Here is an 11,818-nt window from a genome sequence, read left to right as displayed (position 1 = left end):
AAGATATTTTTTTAAATTAGTATAATTATGCATTAGTACTTAAATGCTAATTATAATATAATTATAATAAAGATATTTTCTAAAATAAATTTAGAAGAGAAAATAGTGCATTCATTTTGGCAAAAAAATAGATTCATGAGAAATTGACACCTCATTTTCAGAAAAAAAAACTCAATTTTAGTATATTAAGTAGAGTGAATTTGTTGGTTTAGAGACTAATACTAAAATTTCAGTCTCTATTATCAAAATTTCAATATTTCAGTACCTTCAAGAAGTGAGGACATAGAAAATTGAAATTTTTTAGGATAGAGATTAAAACTTTAATAACATTTTATAACTAAAATATCTCTATTTCAATTAATTAATTTTAACTTTATCTTTTTATGCAAATTAAATTAAAACTTCATTCTTATTTGTTATTTCAATTTCTATCTTTCACTTTACACTAAAGACAATATTAAAATTTATTTTAATTTTTGTCCTTGAATCTTAATCTCTCTTCTAAATGCTATTTAAGATCAGCAAAATTGTGTTTACTGCGAAATTGAGGAATATTAGGTAAAAAGATGAATAGTTTTATATTTGTTTAAAAGGGTAAATATGATTTGTTTTTATTTATTAAAAAAATTTAACAATAACTTTTAATTAAAAAATCCCTAAATCTTAATTTATAAATAAGTAAACAGTCTGAGGCACGAATGCCAAAGTAAGACACAACAAAACGAAAGAAAAAATATGGCGTTGCCCAAAGCCAAGGAGATCGTTTCATCAAATCCAGTCGTCGTTTTCAGGTCTCTCTCTTCCCATCTTCCTAATTCATCTCTCGCTCTCTCTTTTGTGTGAAAGATCTCCGGAACTGACAATGTTAATTCGATTTGCAGCAAAACCTATTGCCCTTTCTGCGTCGAAGTGAAGGAGCTCTTCACCAAATTGGGTGTTACTATCAAGGTCATTGAACTCAACACTGAAGGTGAGTTTCTTCTTTCTCACTTTTTCTTTAATCCCTTCGTGATTTCATCGTGAACCCTTATTTGAGTTTTGTGAGTGGTGGGTTAAAATTGAAAAGATGATCGGCGCCGACATTTCCAATTTTTGAAAGATTCTCGATCGTCATCTTTTTAATTTTATTTTTCCTGTTTTTATATGATTTGTATTTTGAGTAGATTTGGTCATATGATCCATTGATTCGTCAGTTTCTAGTCAAACTGATTTTGTGAATAAAATAAGCTTTACTTTACCCATATTTTATTTTTCAAAAAGAATAGGTCTTAGATTTCGATGATTTTTGTCTTTTGCGAGTTAATTGAATATTGATTGTACTACTATCCACTAAGATTTTGCCTAAAGATTTTGTCTCTGGAAAAATAGCCTAAAAAATTGAAACTAGTAAGTGACCTCATTGTTCAGGCCAAATCAATCTGACCCAATGTTAAAAAAGGTTTTGGTATCCTTTCGGGAAAGAGATGCATCCTCAAGAACTCCATTACGTATTCTGCTTGGCACTACGGTGTCCAGATACTCCTAACAATGTTAGTAGATCGAAACTTTCGATTGAACTTTCAGTATTGAAATTTTAAAGATTAGAAAGATATTTGTTTCCTGTGCTAGAGTGTATTCTAATCTAAAGTAGGTATTTGAAAACTTTAGTAAAATGTGATGGATCGAGGATTACTTTACTTGTATCGAGATGCTACATTCATATCTGACAAATAGACTAAGTGAGGTGTCTGTACACTTATATGACACACACTATACAAAGAATAAACTACCATGAAAGAGAGAAAGAGTGAGATATCATATTTGGGTAAAGGTTTGGAAGGTGAGGATGATTTGTAGGATTTGAGAACATTGATGCTTTGTATTTTTTTTTTCTTTTTGGTGGCAATGGTGGTGTAGTTTTCTCGGGAGTAGTTGTATCGGTGTTTTCATCTTTCATGGGTATAAATAGTTTATCCGATATATGTATTACTAATTATTCTTTCTTTCTTAATTTAGAGATATTTCAAACATAACTTTTGGAAAAAGTACTTACATTTTATTTTTTAATCTTTTTGAGAAAGATTTTTTTGTTAGTATTTTTTTTATATTTGCATAGAAAATATCAGTGTTTTTTTTCATTTAATAGAAAATTCATTATACTCTTCTTAAATAATAATTGAATCAATAGTATTTGAAAATGCTAATGTTGGTAGTTTGGGCGTTAATAGTTTGTCCGGACATTAACGAAATTGCATTTTATTTTGATAATAATTGTTGTTTTGTTTTAATTGAATTTGGTTGAATAGGAGTGGTTGAGAAAGTGGTGGTAGTGTTGTTGTTGTTGGTGGTGGTGGTGGTTGTGGTGGTTGTGTTGGGCTTGTGGCTGAATCAAGGGTATTATAGTCTTTCCAAATATTTGTGTGTCTTGCTCATTAGCTTTGCCAAACCTCATTCACAGACACAAATATTTTGTCTCCCTGTCTGTTTCATGGTATACATTAACCAAACAGGACCTCAGGGATAGCTTAATTTTTGTATGTTGAGAAAATGCTTCAACAATGTTTTATGGATTAAGCTTCTTCGATGATTGGTTCTATGCAATTTTGCATTTGAAAGTTAAGTTAATTCATGTGATTGTACATTTGCAGCTGATGGAAGTGAGATCCAATCGGCACTAGCCGAATGGACTGGTCAGCGGACTGTGCCAAATGTGTTTATCGGTGGGAACCACATTGGCGGCTGTGACGGTAAGATTTACGCTTTATCATGGATCTGTTTATACTTACAAACATATATAATACTTTAATCTGCAATCTGGGAAAAATATTCACGCTCACTGTTTTATTGTTATATATACTTTTCTTGCTATTGATCACCTTGACTAAAAGTTTAAAAAAAATACTGAACATCAAAAATGATCTAAGGAGTAATTTTATTTATTTAGCCTTAATATATGTCCAAATTAATTTTGGACTCTTATTTGGGGTTGAGCAATTTTATTACTTCGCCATAAAGACTACTTATTTCCAACAAAAGTAAGTTCTTCAAGGTCAAACTCTTGAATGATCAACTTCATTTCACTTAATGGCGAAGGAACTATACCAAAGAGGGACAAAATCTATTTTGATGTATTTTAAGATAACTTGTATACAAAATCCAAAATAAAAGTAATGTTGATTTTCAACACTCTTAATAATATTCTTGAAATATGTTGAGATATATTGTTGTGATACAATGGTCAGTAGTTTAGGTGGTGCATTTATGGAGAGTAGTTGAATAAGACTTATGGAAGCTGTGCATTCACTAGCAGCAGCCACTTTGCTCCTTTCAATTTAAAGGCATTTTTTTATTGAAAAATCTTAGTCAATTATGTGTCTTTGTGGTTGCTGGAGCGTCCTATGCTTTGTTCTTCTCTTCTTCTCCGGCGCTGCCTAGCCCAGCCAATAGTGTTGCTGTCCGAGGCTTGATGTGCTTCCACTGCCTTCTCTGGCACTGCTTCCTCAGTGCTCACCTTGTCATTGAGTCACCAGTCACCACTACTATGTTGTTCTAATAATTTTGTTCAAGTCTATCACTTTCAACATCAACCTCCCCGTCTAGACTTTCTTCTACTATTTCCCTCATGACATAGAGTGAATTCAAAAGGCTGACGAGGTGTCACGGGAGCCTTTTCCATAAAAGAAAATATTTGATGATTGGTGACTTTGGTGAAGTTTTTAAATCTTTCCGTGACTTTTTGTCGTTTTTATTTTTTATGGCTATTTTTGTTGGCGTGTGAATTTTTCAAGTGCATTCTTTTATAGGTTATTCTAATGTCAACGAATGAAATTGAGTTGTTATTCTTCATTTTTATGCAGCAACAACTAATTTGCACAATCAGGGGGAGCTGGTACCTCTGCTGACTAAGGCTGGTACCACTGTTGCTTCTGCTTCTGGTTGACGAGCCCGGTTTCCTCTTATGTAGTTAATAGCTTAATAAAGAGTAAAGACGCTCGCTGTTTGGTCTTTTAGATGTAATTGAAGATGCATATCTTTCTACTTTATATTTTCCTTCTCTTCAGTGTGGATTCTCTTTAAATTTGAAATACAGCCGTTTGAAAAAGTTTATATCGGCTACATCTGCATTCTGCGATTTCAAAATGTTTTGAGATTGAGCTTTGAGCACCTTAATAGTCTCTAGATTCCTTTTCGATGCTGACTTATCAAATACAGAGATGCTCTGACACTCTCTTGTGACGTGTCGAAAGGGGGTCTAAGAATGTAGAACCACGTTAAAAAATAACAAATAGAAAGAGGACATGGGCCAAGCCCATAATCCTCTTACGCTTTTCTCAAACTCCAATAGCACACACGCAAATGAGTGCAGCAAACCATATTCTTCTTCTTCATTCTTATCTCCCTTAACGCCTTGCTCTCCTCTCCTCCCTCATGTCTCTTCTTTAAAAATAATTTCATACCCTTTTATTTTAATTATTTTCACTAATTTTCTTCTACTTTAATTATATAATGCCTATCAATTGTGCTTTTTTATCTTGGTTTTTATTTCAAAATTTCATTAAAGTAACTTAAGCTTAAAAAAATAAAATCATCTTTAATTCAAGTGTTACCAATTATTAAGACATTTGACTCTTTAGTTTAGTAATTACCTATATTTTTAATTTTTGTCATAGTTATAGTTATGTGTATTACTAATAAATCCAAAAATTTAAGGTTATAATAAGATAAAATTTGAGATTTTTGGGTATATAAGTTTTTATTATATCGATTGATGTTAAGATTAACTTATTAGAGTTATTATTGTTATGTTTGTGATATTAAATTCTCAAAGAAATTACTTTCCTTGCCTATTGGAACTTGTGGAATAGAAATCCCTCTCTTAGATTTTAGTCTATGAATAAATTTTGTATTTATAGTTAAATTTTAGTATTGTATCATTTTTATCATTATAAAAAATAATTTTAAAATTAATTATTTAGTTATTTACTAACTTATTTATCAACATGATGTTTATGTTAAATATTTTACAAAAAAAAAATTCACTTGAGACATAATATTTTGTGTTAAAATTAATTTTGTCATTTGAGAAATCAAATTACAGTATAAATATTATCTTGAACATATAATTTAAATGTAAATTTAGTATTGAATTTGGATAAAGTTATCATATGGATTATTATTGAATTGATGATGCAATTATTGATTTGTTTAACAACTTTTAGCTTGATCATAGTTTGTATGTCAAAATATTTTGAAAGGTTCTATGACAAAAACTGCAGCTAGTGATAGTAAATGCTAGACTTGGTGTATCTTGTTGTATATAATTTCATGTCCACAAAATCAATGGAATACTGGAACATATCTATTTCAGAATTTACTCAAAGGAAAACAACTTAAATGTAATTTCTGTTTGTTATTTTAATTTTTTTGGATTAGATAACCTTCCACTTATATTTATATAAAATAAAAAAGTTTGAACGTTTGATGTTTATAATTAATTATCATTGTGTTTGCGTATATTTTTTTGTCACTATTATTAAAGTGGATTTATTTTAACTAAAAGTTATTATTTATACAATTATCTCTTATGAAGCTATGAATGCTCTGTTTATCACTGAGTTGTAAAACTACTTTGTTATTCTTTATTTCTTTTTTTTTTCCAGATATGAGTCGATTCTAATCTAACTTCATCAATTTCGCTCTAATTTTTCTTGTGTTGGTGAGTCTTTTACTCTTTAAAAACTTGATGTTTTCTGTAAATAATTTTAAAATTTTTTAACTTGTTAAACTGCTTTAGATGACACAGACAAAATCCATCCTTAGTGACTTAAAGAAGTTGCTTTATAAATATTCTAGTAAATAAAATTAATAGAATATACTTTACTGTAAATATTAAAGTTGAATTTTTTGTAAATATGTTGAGTATATATTAAATATAATGTCTAAGCATAAGTTGTCTTCTAGTGTTATTGAGAATTCTATTTGTTTGTTTGCTATAAAATCGAATTCTTAGATTTGTTGAAAATTTTTTCTTAAGCACCAGTCATAACTAAATTAAATCATGACAAGGAACTACTATAATACTCAAAACTTTCAAAGACTATTATAATACAATTGAGATATAAAAGATCAAACTAGTAAAAGTCGTAATTTAAGAAACCATCGTGCACTTGTGACACTTAATAATAGACAAGGTCTTTTATTTTTTCTTAATAATACTCTTGTATAATATTCTTCGAAATATTTGTCCTTAGAATATATTTCTTAACTTTGAAAGAAACAGCCAAAGAATATATACAAAAAAATTTATAACATTGGTTTTTTTCACGGATCTAATTCTAGATTGAATAATCATTAAATGTTTTTTTTTATTTCAATATATATTTCTATGGTTGATTTTTTCAGCATGATTGTTTAGAAAAATTGTTATAATGGTTGAGGTGAGGAAATATGATCGGATATAGTCAACATTATAGCATTATGGTAAAATAGGTCGAATTCGTCGGACCGATCCACCAAATTCACTAAAAAAGATGGATCGGATTAATTAGGATTTAGAACGACCCGTCAAATAAAAAAAATTCATCAAACCCGCACCATTAAATTTGTTGGTTTTAGTGGGCGGGTCGGCCTGTCGGACTAAAGACTTTTATTTTTTTTATTAAATAAAAAAGTTATTACTGCTATAAAATTAATAATTATATAATTTTTAAATATTTTTTTATTTTTTGTTTTTATTCTTCTTTTAGTTATTAATTTTATTTATTTTATCTTATAATTTTGTATATATACTCAAATTATATAACTTATTTTTTAAAATAAAAATTATTCTATTAACAAATATTATTTTAAAAAATTTTATTGAAATTAAAAATTAAAAAAATATAATATAAACTTTTATTATTTTTTATTTATATTTAATTTTTAATTATTATTTTTTTATTAATTTTAATAAATTTTATTTTAAAAAATCAAATAAACTAGCCTACGAGAACATCAATCCATCATAAAATAAAACGGACTAATATTTTAAGTTCATTTTAATTCGCAGAGCGGGCCAGCTTTCCCATTTGTGGCACGAGCCTAAGCGAGACGGGCGGATAGGGACGAACCGGCCCACTTTGCCATCTATAAAAAATTGTTAATCGTACGAACATCCATATCTATAACAGAAAAATCAAGATGAAAAACTAGAAAATTGGATATTCATTAAAACAAGGAGAAGTGAACGTGAATAGAATGAAAAGAGAATCATCACCAGCATTTGCAAATTCAAAATCAGCGTTCTATCGTTCTGGTTCCTCCTTGTCATCGTCATGGATGCATGGCCAACAAGTTTCTGCCATTAATAACAACAACAATCCTTATTATTCTTTCATCGCTATGTGGAATCCATTGCGAATATGATAGGTCCCTCAAGGGTGACATCATACATCGCTTATGCAGCTACACCAACATGACAGACCAATATTTATTTTTGAAATATCAAGAGAATTACTGGAATATGGTGAATGAGATGAAAAATGAGATGCGTCGATCCAAGTTTTCGGTTAGGGAAGTTGGTGACCCACCATATCGCATATACGTGTTCTCACAATGTAGGTTTGATCTTTCTGCTTCTGAATGCGTGTACTGCTTCAAATCCCTTCAAAGCGTTTTTTCCAGTTGCATGCCTGCCAAGGGTGCCCGAACCTATTCAAGTGATGGGTGTTTTATGCGCTATGATAATTATAGTTTTTTTCAAGAGAGCGTTACCCCTTACTATTTGAGGGTACTTTCTTCCTCTTTCTTTACTTGCTTATCCTTTTTAATTAATTGTGTTTTTTTCTTGCTAATGATGATTATTTTCTCTAGCAATATGAAGATTTAGAAATATAAATACTCTTGAAATTTTAAGGGAGTTGTGATTTGACATTAAATTCAGGCTTAATGATGGGTTTGTTTAAGTAACAATGCATATGATGTTATAGTCATGTTAGGTGTATACTAAAAATTATTTTACCCGTATAAATACATATATTCATACATAAAAATTATTGTTTTTACACTAAAATTAGTCCTCGTATATTTGTGTATTAATATATGTGCAGTTTAACTTATTTATAATGTATTTTGTATTTCAATATGTATTCTACACTCGTGGTTTATGCTGGTATACACCTACCATAATTAATTCATACACAAATACACGTTGACTGATTTGGTAGTTGATTTTTGGTATACACCCAGCATTATTTGGATCCTAAGCTCATAAGAATTGCACCCAAAATGTTACTTGTGTTTATAAATTGTTTCGTATGACAAATAATGTTTTGTTTTTCGACTTTTGTTCTTTCATTGGATCCATGATAAACCTATTTAATTGATATAGATATTAATGTAAACTTTTGTTATTTGAAGTTTTTAACATCAATTGCATGAAACAATTTGTAGATTTGGTCTCTGATCCCTCAACTGAACATTGTCATAACTAGGTGATTATATAAGTAAGGACTATTGCAATGCTCAATTTCACCATAACATTGTCTAAATTTGTGATGAGTTCTGACTGGCTACTCTGATGTGCAATAACTTTTAGCTTGAAGTAATGTTGAAATGATTTTTCTTTCATTTAGAACACATTTAATTTGTCTTGGGGAATGAACGGAAACAGGGATGTAGTGATGCGAAAGCAAAAGATGAAAAAGGATTTGTTGGTTTGGCAGTAAATGTAATAAATAAAATGTCATTCGAGGCACCCAAAAAGGGAGGCTACACAGCTATAGAAGGACGACGTCATGGTTCCAATCTCGTCATCTATGGTGCGGCTACTTGTTGGAAAACATTGAGCCAGGATATGTGTTCTGCTTGCCTCTCAAATGCTGCTAGCACCGCCATATCATGTTTGCCATCAACGCAGGTCCATGCTATCAATACTGGATGCATTTTGCGTTATGCTGATTATGACTTCATTATTATTGACTTGAAAAACAAAGAAAGCGGTTAGTTACAAATATCTTTCAGTTGATGTTGTTCTCCTTATGATATGCATAATAATTTAGTTGCTTATTCACCTCCCTGCAGATATTTTGATGAAATGCACAGCAATTATTCTTGCTGCAATTGCTGTTTGTTCAGTGCTTATTATAGTTGCACACTATGGGACTAAAAATGTTGACAAACTGTGGGGTATTCCAATTTTACGAACAGGTAATCCTCAATAGTAAGAATAATTTTCCTTCATTTACCGGGCAAATTACACCAACCTCCTTGGTAATTTAGTTGAAGATTATTATTTTCTTATAACAACTCCCCCTCAATAAGTTGTTTTTTCTTTCTAACAGTTAATAATATGCTTCTAATAAAGCTTTTCCTGTGATTTCAATGTCACTTTAAGGACTAGAGATGACCCCAGGTAGAGTAAAATTAAGCTCATGGTTCATGCAGTTCGAGTACTCGACATTAGAGAGAGCAACCAATGTTTTCAATGAATTCCATAAACTTGGTGAAGGGGGATATGGTGAAGTTTACAAGGTGTGTGTGTGTATATATATTCCTCTACTTTTTCTACATGATGATTTGCGATGCGTTTTGATAGGGAACCTTACAAGACGGAAGAGAAATAGCGATAAAGCGTTTCTTTTTGAGTGGAAAGCATGGAAAACAAGAAGTTTACAATGAAATTGATGTATATGGCAAAGCTCAACACAAGAATCTAGTTCGTTTCCTTGGCTGCTGCTTCACCTCCACAGAAAGCTATCTGGTTTTTGAATTCCTTGCAAACAAAAGCCTTAACTGCATCTTGTTTGGTAAGTTAGCTATATATAGATTCCAAATATTGTAAGGTCAATTTGACCATCAAATGGATTTTTTTTACCTATATTCAATTTTGTCTTTTCTAAAGTTCTCCTCTTTACAAATTTAATTGTTCACAATTATAACAAATTGTGTCTTCAATATAACAATCATACTTATAGATAATGTCATCCTTTATTGTGTGACTGTTAACTAACTTTTTATTTTGTGTGTTCTATATGGTTATTAATTTCTTTATTACTCGTGGAAGGAAGACCCGGAGAAGAAGAAGCAGTTGGATTGGCCAAAGAGGCATGGTATAATCCTTGGCGTAGCTGATGGATTGGAACATCTGCATAACAATTCTGAAGGGCCAATAATTCATAGAGACATCAAAGCCGGAAATATTTTATTAGACTTGAAATATAGACCAAAGATCTCTGATTTTGGCTTAGCAAAGTTGAAGTCCTATGACTCTACATCTATTGTAGGCACATTGTGAGTACATCATGTCTTGCTACCTTTTCTTTTTTGGTTGCCCGTCCGGTATCCAGAGCTTCGCCCCGACTAATCCGGACCCGACTCGAGCCACACACTTGGCTGTGGTAGGTGAGTCTCCCAGCAGGTATAGCTGCATACACTAGGCCTTGAACTCGAGATCTGCTTAAGCGAATCCAAGCCGCTTACCATTGGGACCAACCTCGGTTGGTCATATCTTGCTACCTTTATTTTCTATTTTGAAGAATCGTTTTTATTTATTTATTTATTTTGCTTGATTGATCCCTTTTAAAAGGTATATATGATATAATTTTTATGTTTTAACTATATCTTTCGCCTGTCATAATAGGGGGTATATGGCACCAGAATACCTTGCTGGTTGTTCCATAACAGAAAAAGTAGACGTTTACAGCTTTGGAATATTAGTGCTTGAAATTATCAGTGGAGTGGAGAATGCAAAATTTGAGTCTACTGAAGAAACATTTGAAACTCTTGTTTCTCATGTAAATATTCTTACCAATTTTTATCAGAAATCATGGTGGTGCTTAGATGACAGGAAAATTTGGTCTCATTCTAACAAAACTTCTAATTACCTCATACTTAAGTTCCATTTCTTTTGTTTTTCCCCTAATATTTGTAGGCATGGAAGCATTTCAAATCAAACACCACGTCAAAAATTATTGATGAAAGCATGGAAAATCAAGACCTTGAAGAAATTGCTAGAGTTATCCATGTGGGACTTTTGTGCACACAAGAGTTGCCGTACCTGCGTCCCAGCATGACAGAGGTGGTAGCAATGCTTAGACAGAAGGATGTTGTAATGCCATTACCTTCCAAACCTCCATTCACTGTTGATTCTTTCGAATTTCCACAAGAAATAGAATCTAGTTGGGAATCAAAAGGTTTAGATAATTCAGAATTGACAGTGCCTTTAAATTTTGGAGAAAGAAGTGTGTAATAATTCTCAATTTTTAATTATCTTAGGCTTTCTCTATTTTGTTTGATTATTCTAACTCTAATACATATATAGTTGGACAGGAAGCTTTTATTTATTATTTTTTTTCTTTATAAGTTGAGGTTAAAGAATTGAACGAGCACATGACCAAATGACATTGAGCAAACATATAAGTGATACTGCTTAAAAATACCAACTAAAATATGAATTGATTATTAGTTTCAAATTCTTCTATATATGTTATGTCAATATACATTTTTGTATCCCTGAATAATTTTAGTGTAGTATTAACTCTATTACTCAAATCCTTATAACTTGGTATTTAGATTGGATTGGATTAATAGCTGCTACTATTTTGGTGCATAAATATCTTAGCTCTATCTAAATCTCAGGTTGATGAACTTCAGAAGAGCTTCACACCTCATAAGTCTTTACCTCAAACACATGCAAAGAGAATCACTTTAAGAAAGTTGTCCCTATAAAAAATTGAAAGTTGATAGTTTATAGTCATTAAATAATTTAATAAATTTAATTAAATTATTATTTTACGATTTTTAATTATATAAAGACAACTGTATTTAAACTTTTACCTAAAAAATTAATGAAAATTATAGT

General features: G+C 30.8%; 2 protein-coding genes across 2 annotated transcripts; both read left to right on the top strand.

Annotated features, from left to right (window-relative positions):
• Positions 1 to 666: 666 nt before the first annotated feature.
• Positions 667 to 4,086, top strand: LOC130933249 (glutaredoxin). Its single transcript, XM_057862809.1, has 4 exons — positions 667 to 791; positions 882 to 970; positions 2,628 to 2,726; positions 3,837 to 4,086. The coding sequence occupies exons 1-4, from the start codon at positions 736 to 738 to the stop codon at positions 3,917 to 3,919; spliced, it is 327 nt and encodes a 108-aa protein (XP_057718792.1). The 5' UTR covers positions 667 to 735; the 3' UTR covers positions 3,920 to 4,086.
• A 3,214-nt stretch (positions 4,087 to 7,300) lies between these two features.
• Positions 7,301 to 11,216, top strand: LOC130934662 (cysteine-rich receptor-like protein kinase 46). The gene is made up of 8 exons (XM_057864210.1): positions 7,301 to 7,747; positions 8,630 to 8,957; positions 9,040 to 9,165; positions 9,353 to 9,489; positions 9,554 to 9,764; positions 10,026 to 10,248; positions 10,598 to 10,751; positions 10,889 to 11,216. The coding sequence occupies exons 1-8, from the start codon at positions 7,301 to 7,303 to the stop codon at positions 11,204 to 11,206; spliced, it is 1,944 nt and encodes a 647-aa protein (XP_057720193.1). The 3' UTR covers positions 11,207 to 11,216.
• Positions 11,217 to 11,818: the final 602 nt, after the last annotated feature.

Source organism: Arachis stenosperma, chromosome 6, assembly GCF_014773155.1.
Source record: "Arachis stenosperma cultivar V10309 chromosome 6, arast.V10309.gnm1.PFL2, whole genome shotgun sequence".
In the NCBI taxonomy this organism is placed as follows: Eukaryota; Viridiplantae; Streptophyta; class Magnoliopsida; order Fabales; family Fabaceae; genus Arachis; species Arachis stenosperma.
This window is presented reverse-complemented; position numbering and strand designations above follow the sequence as displayed.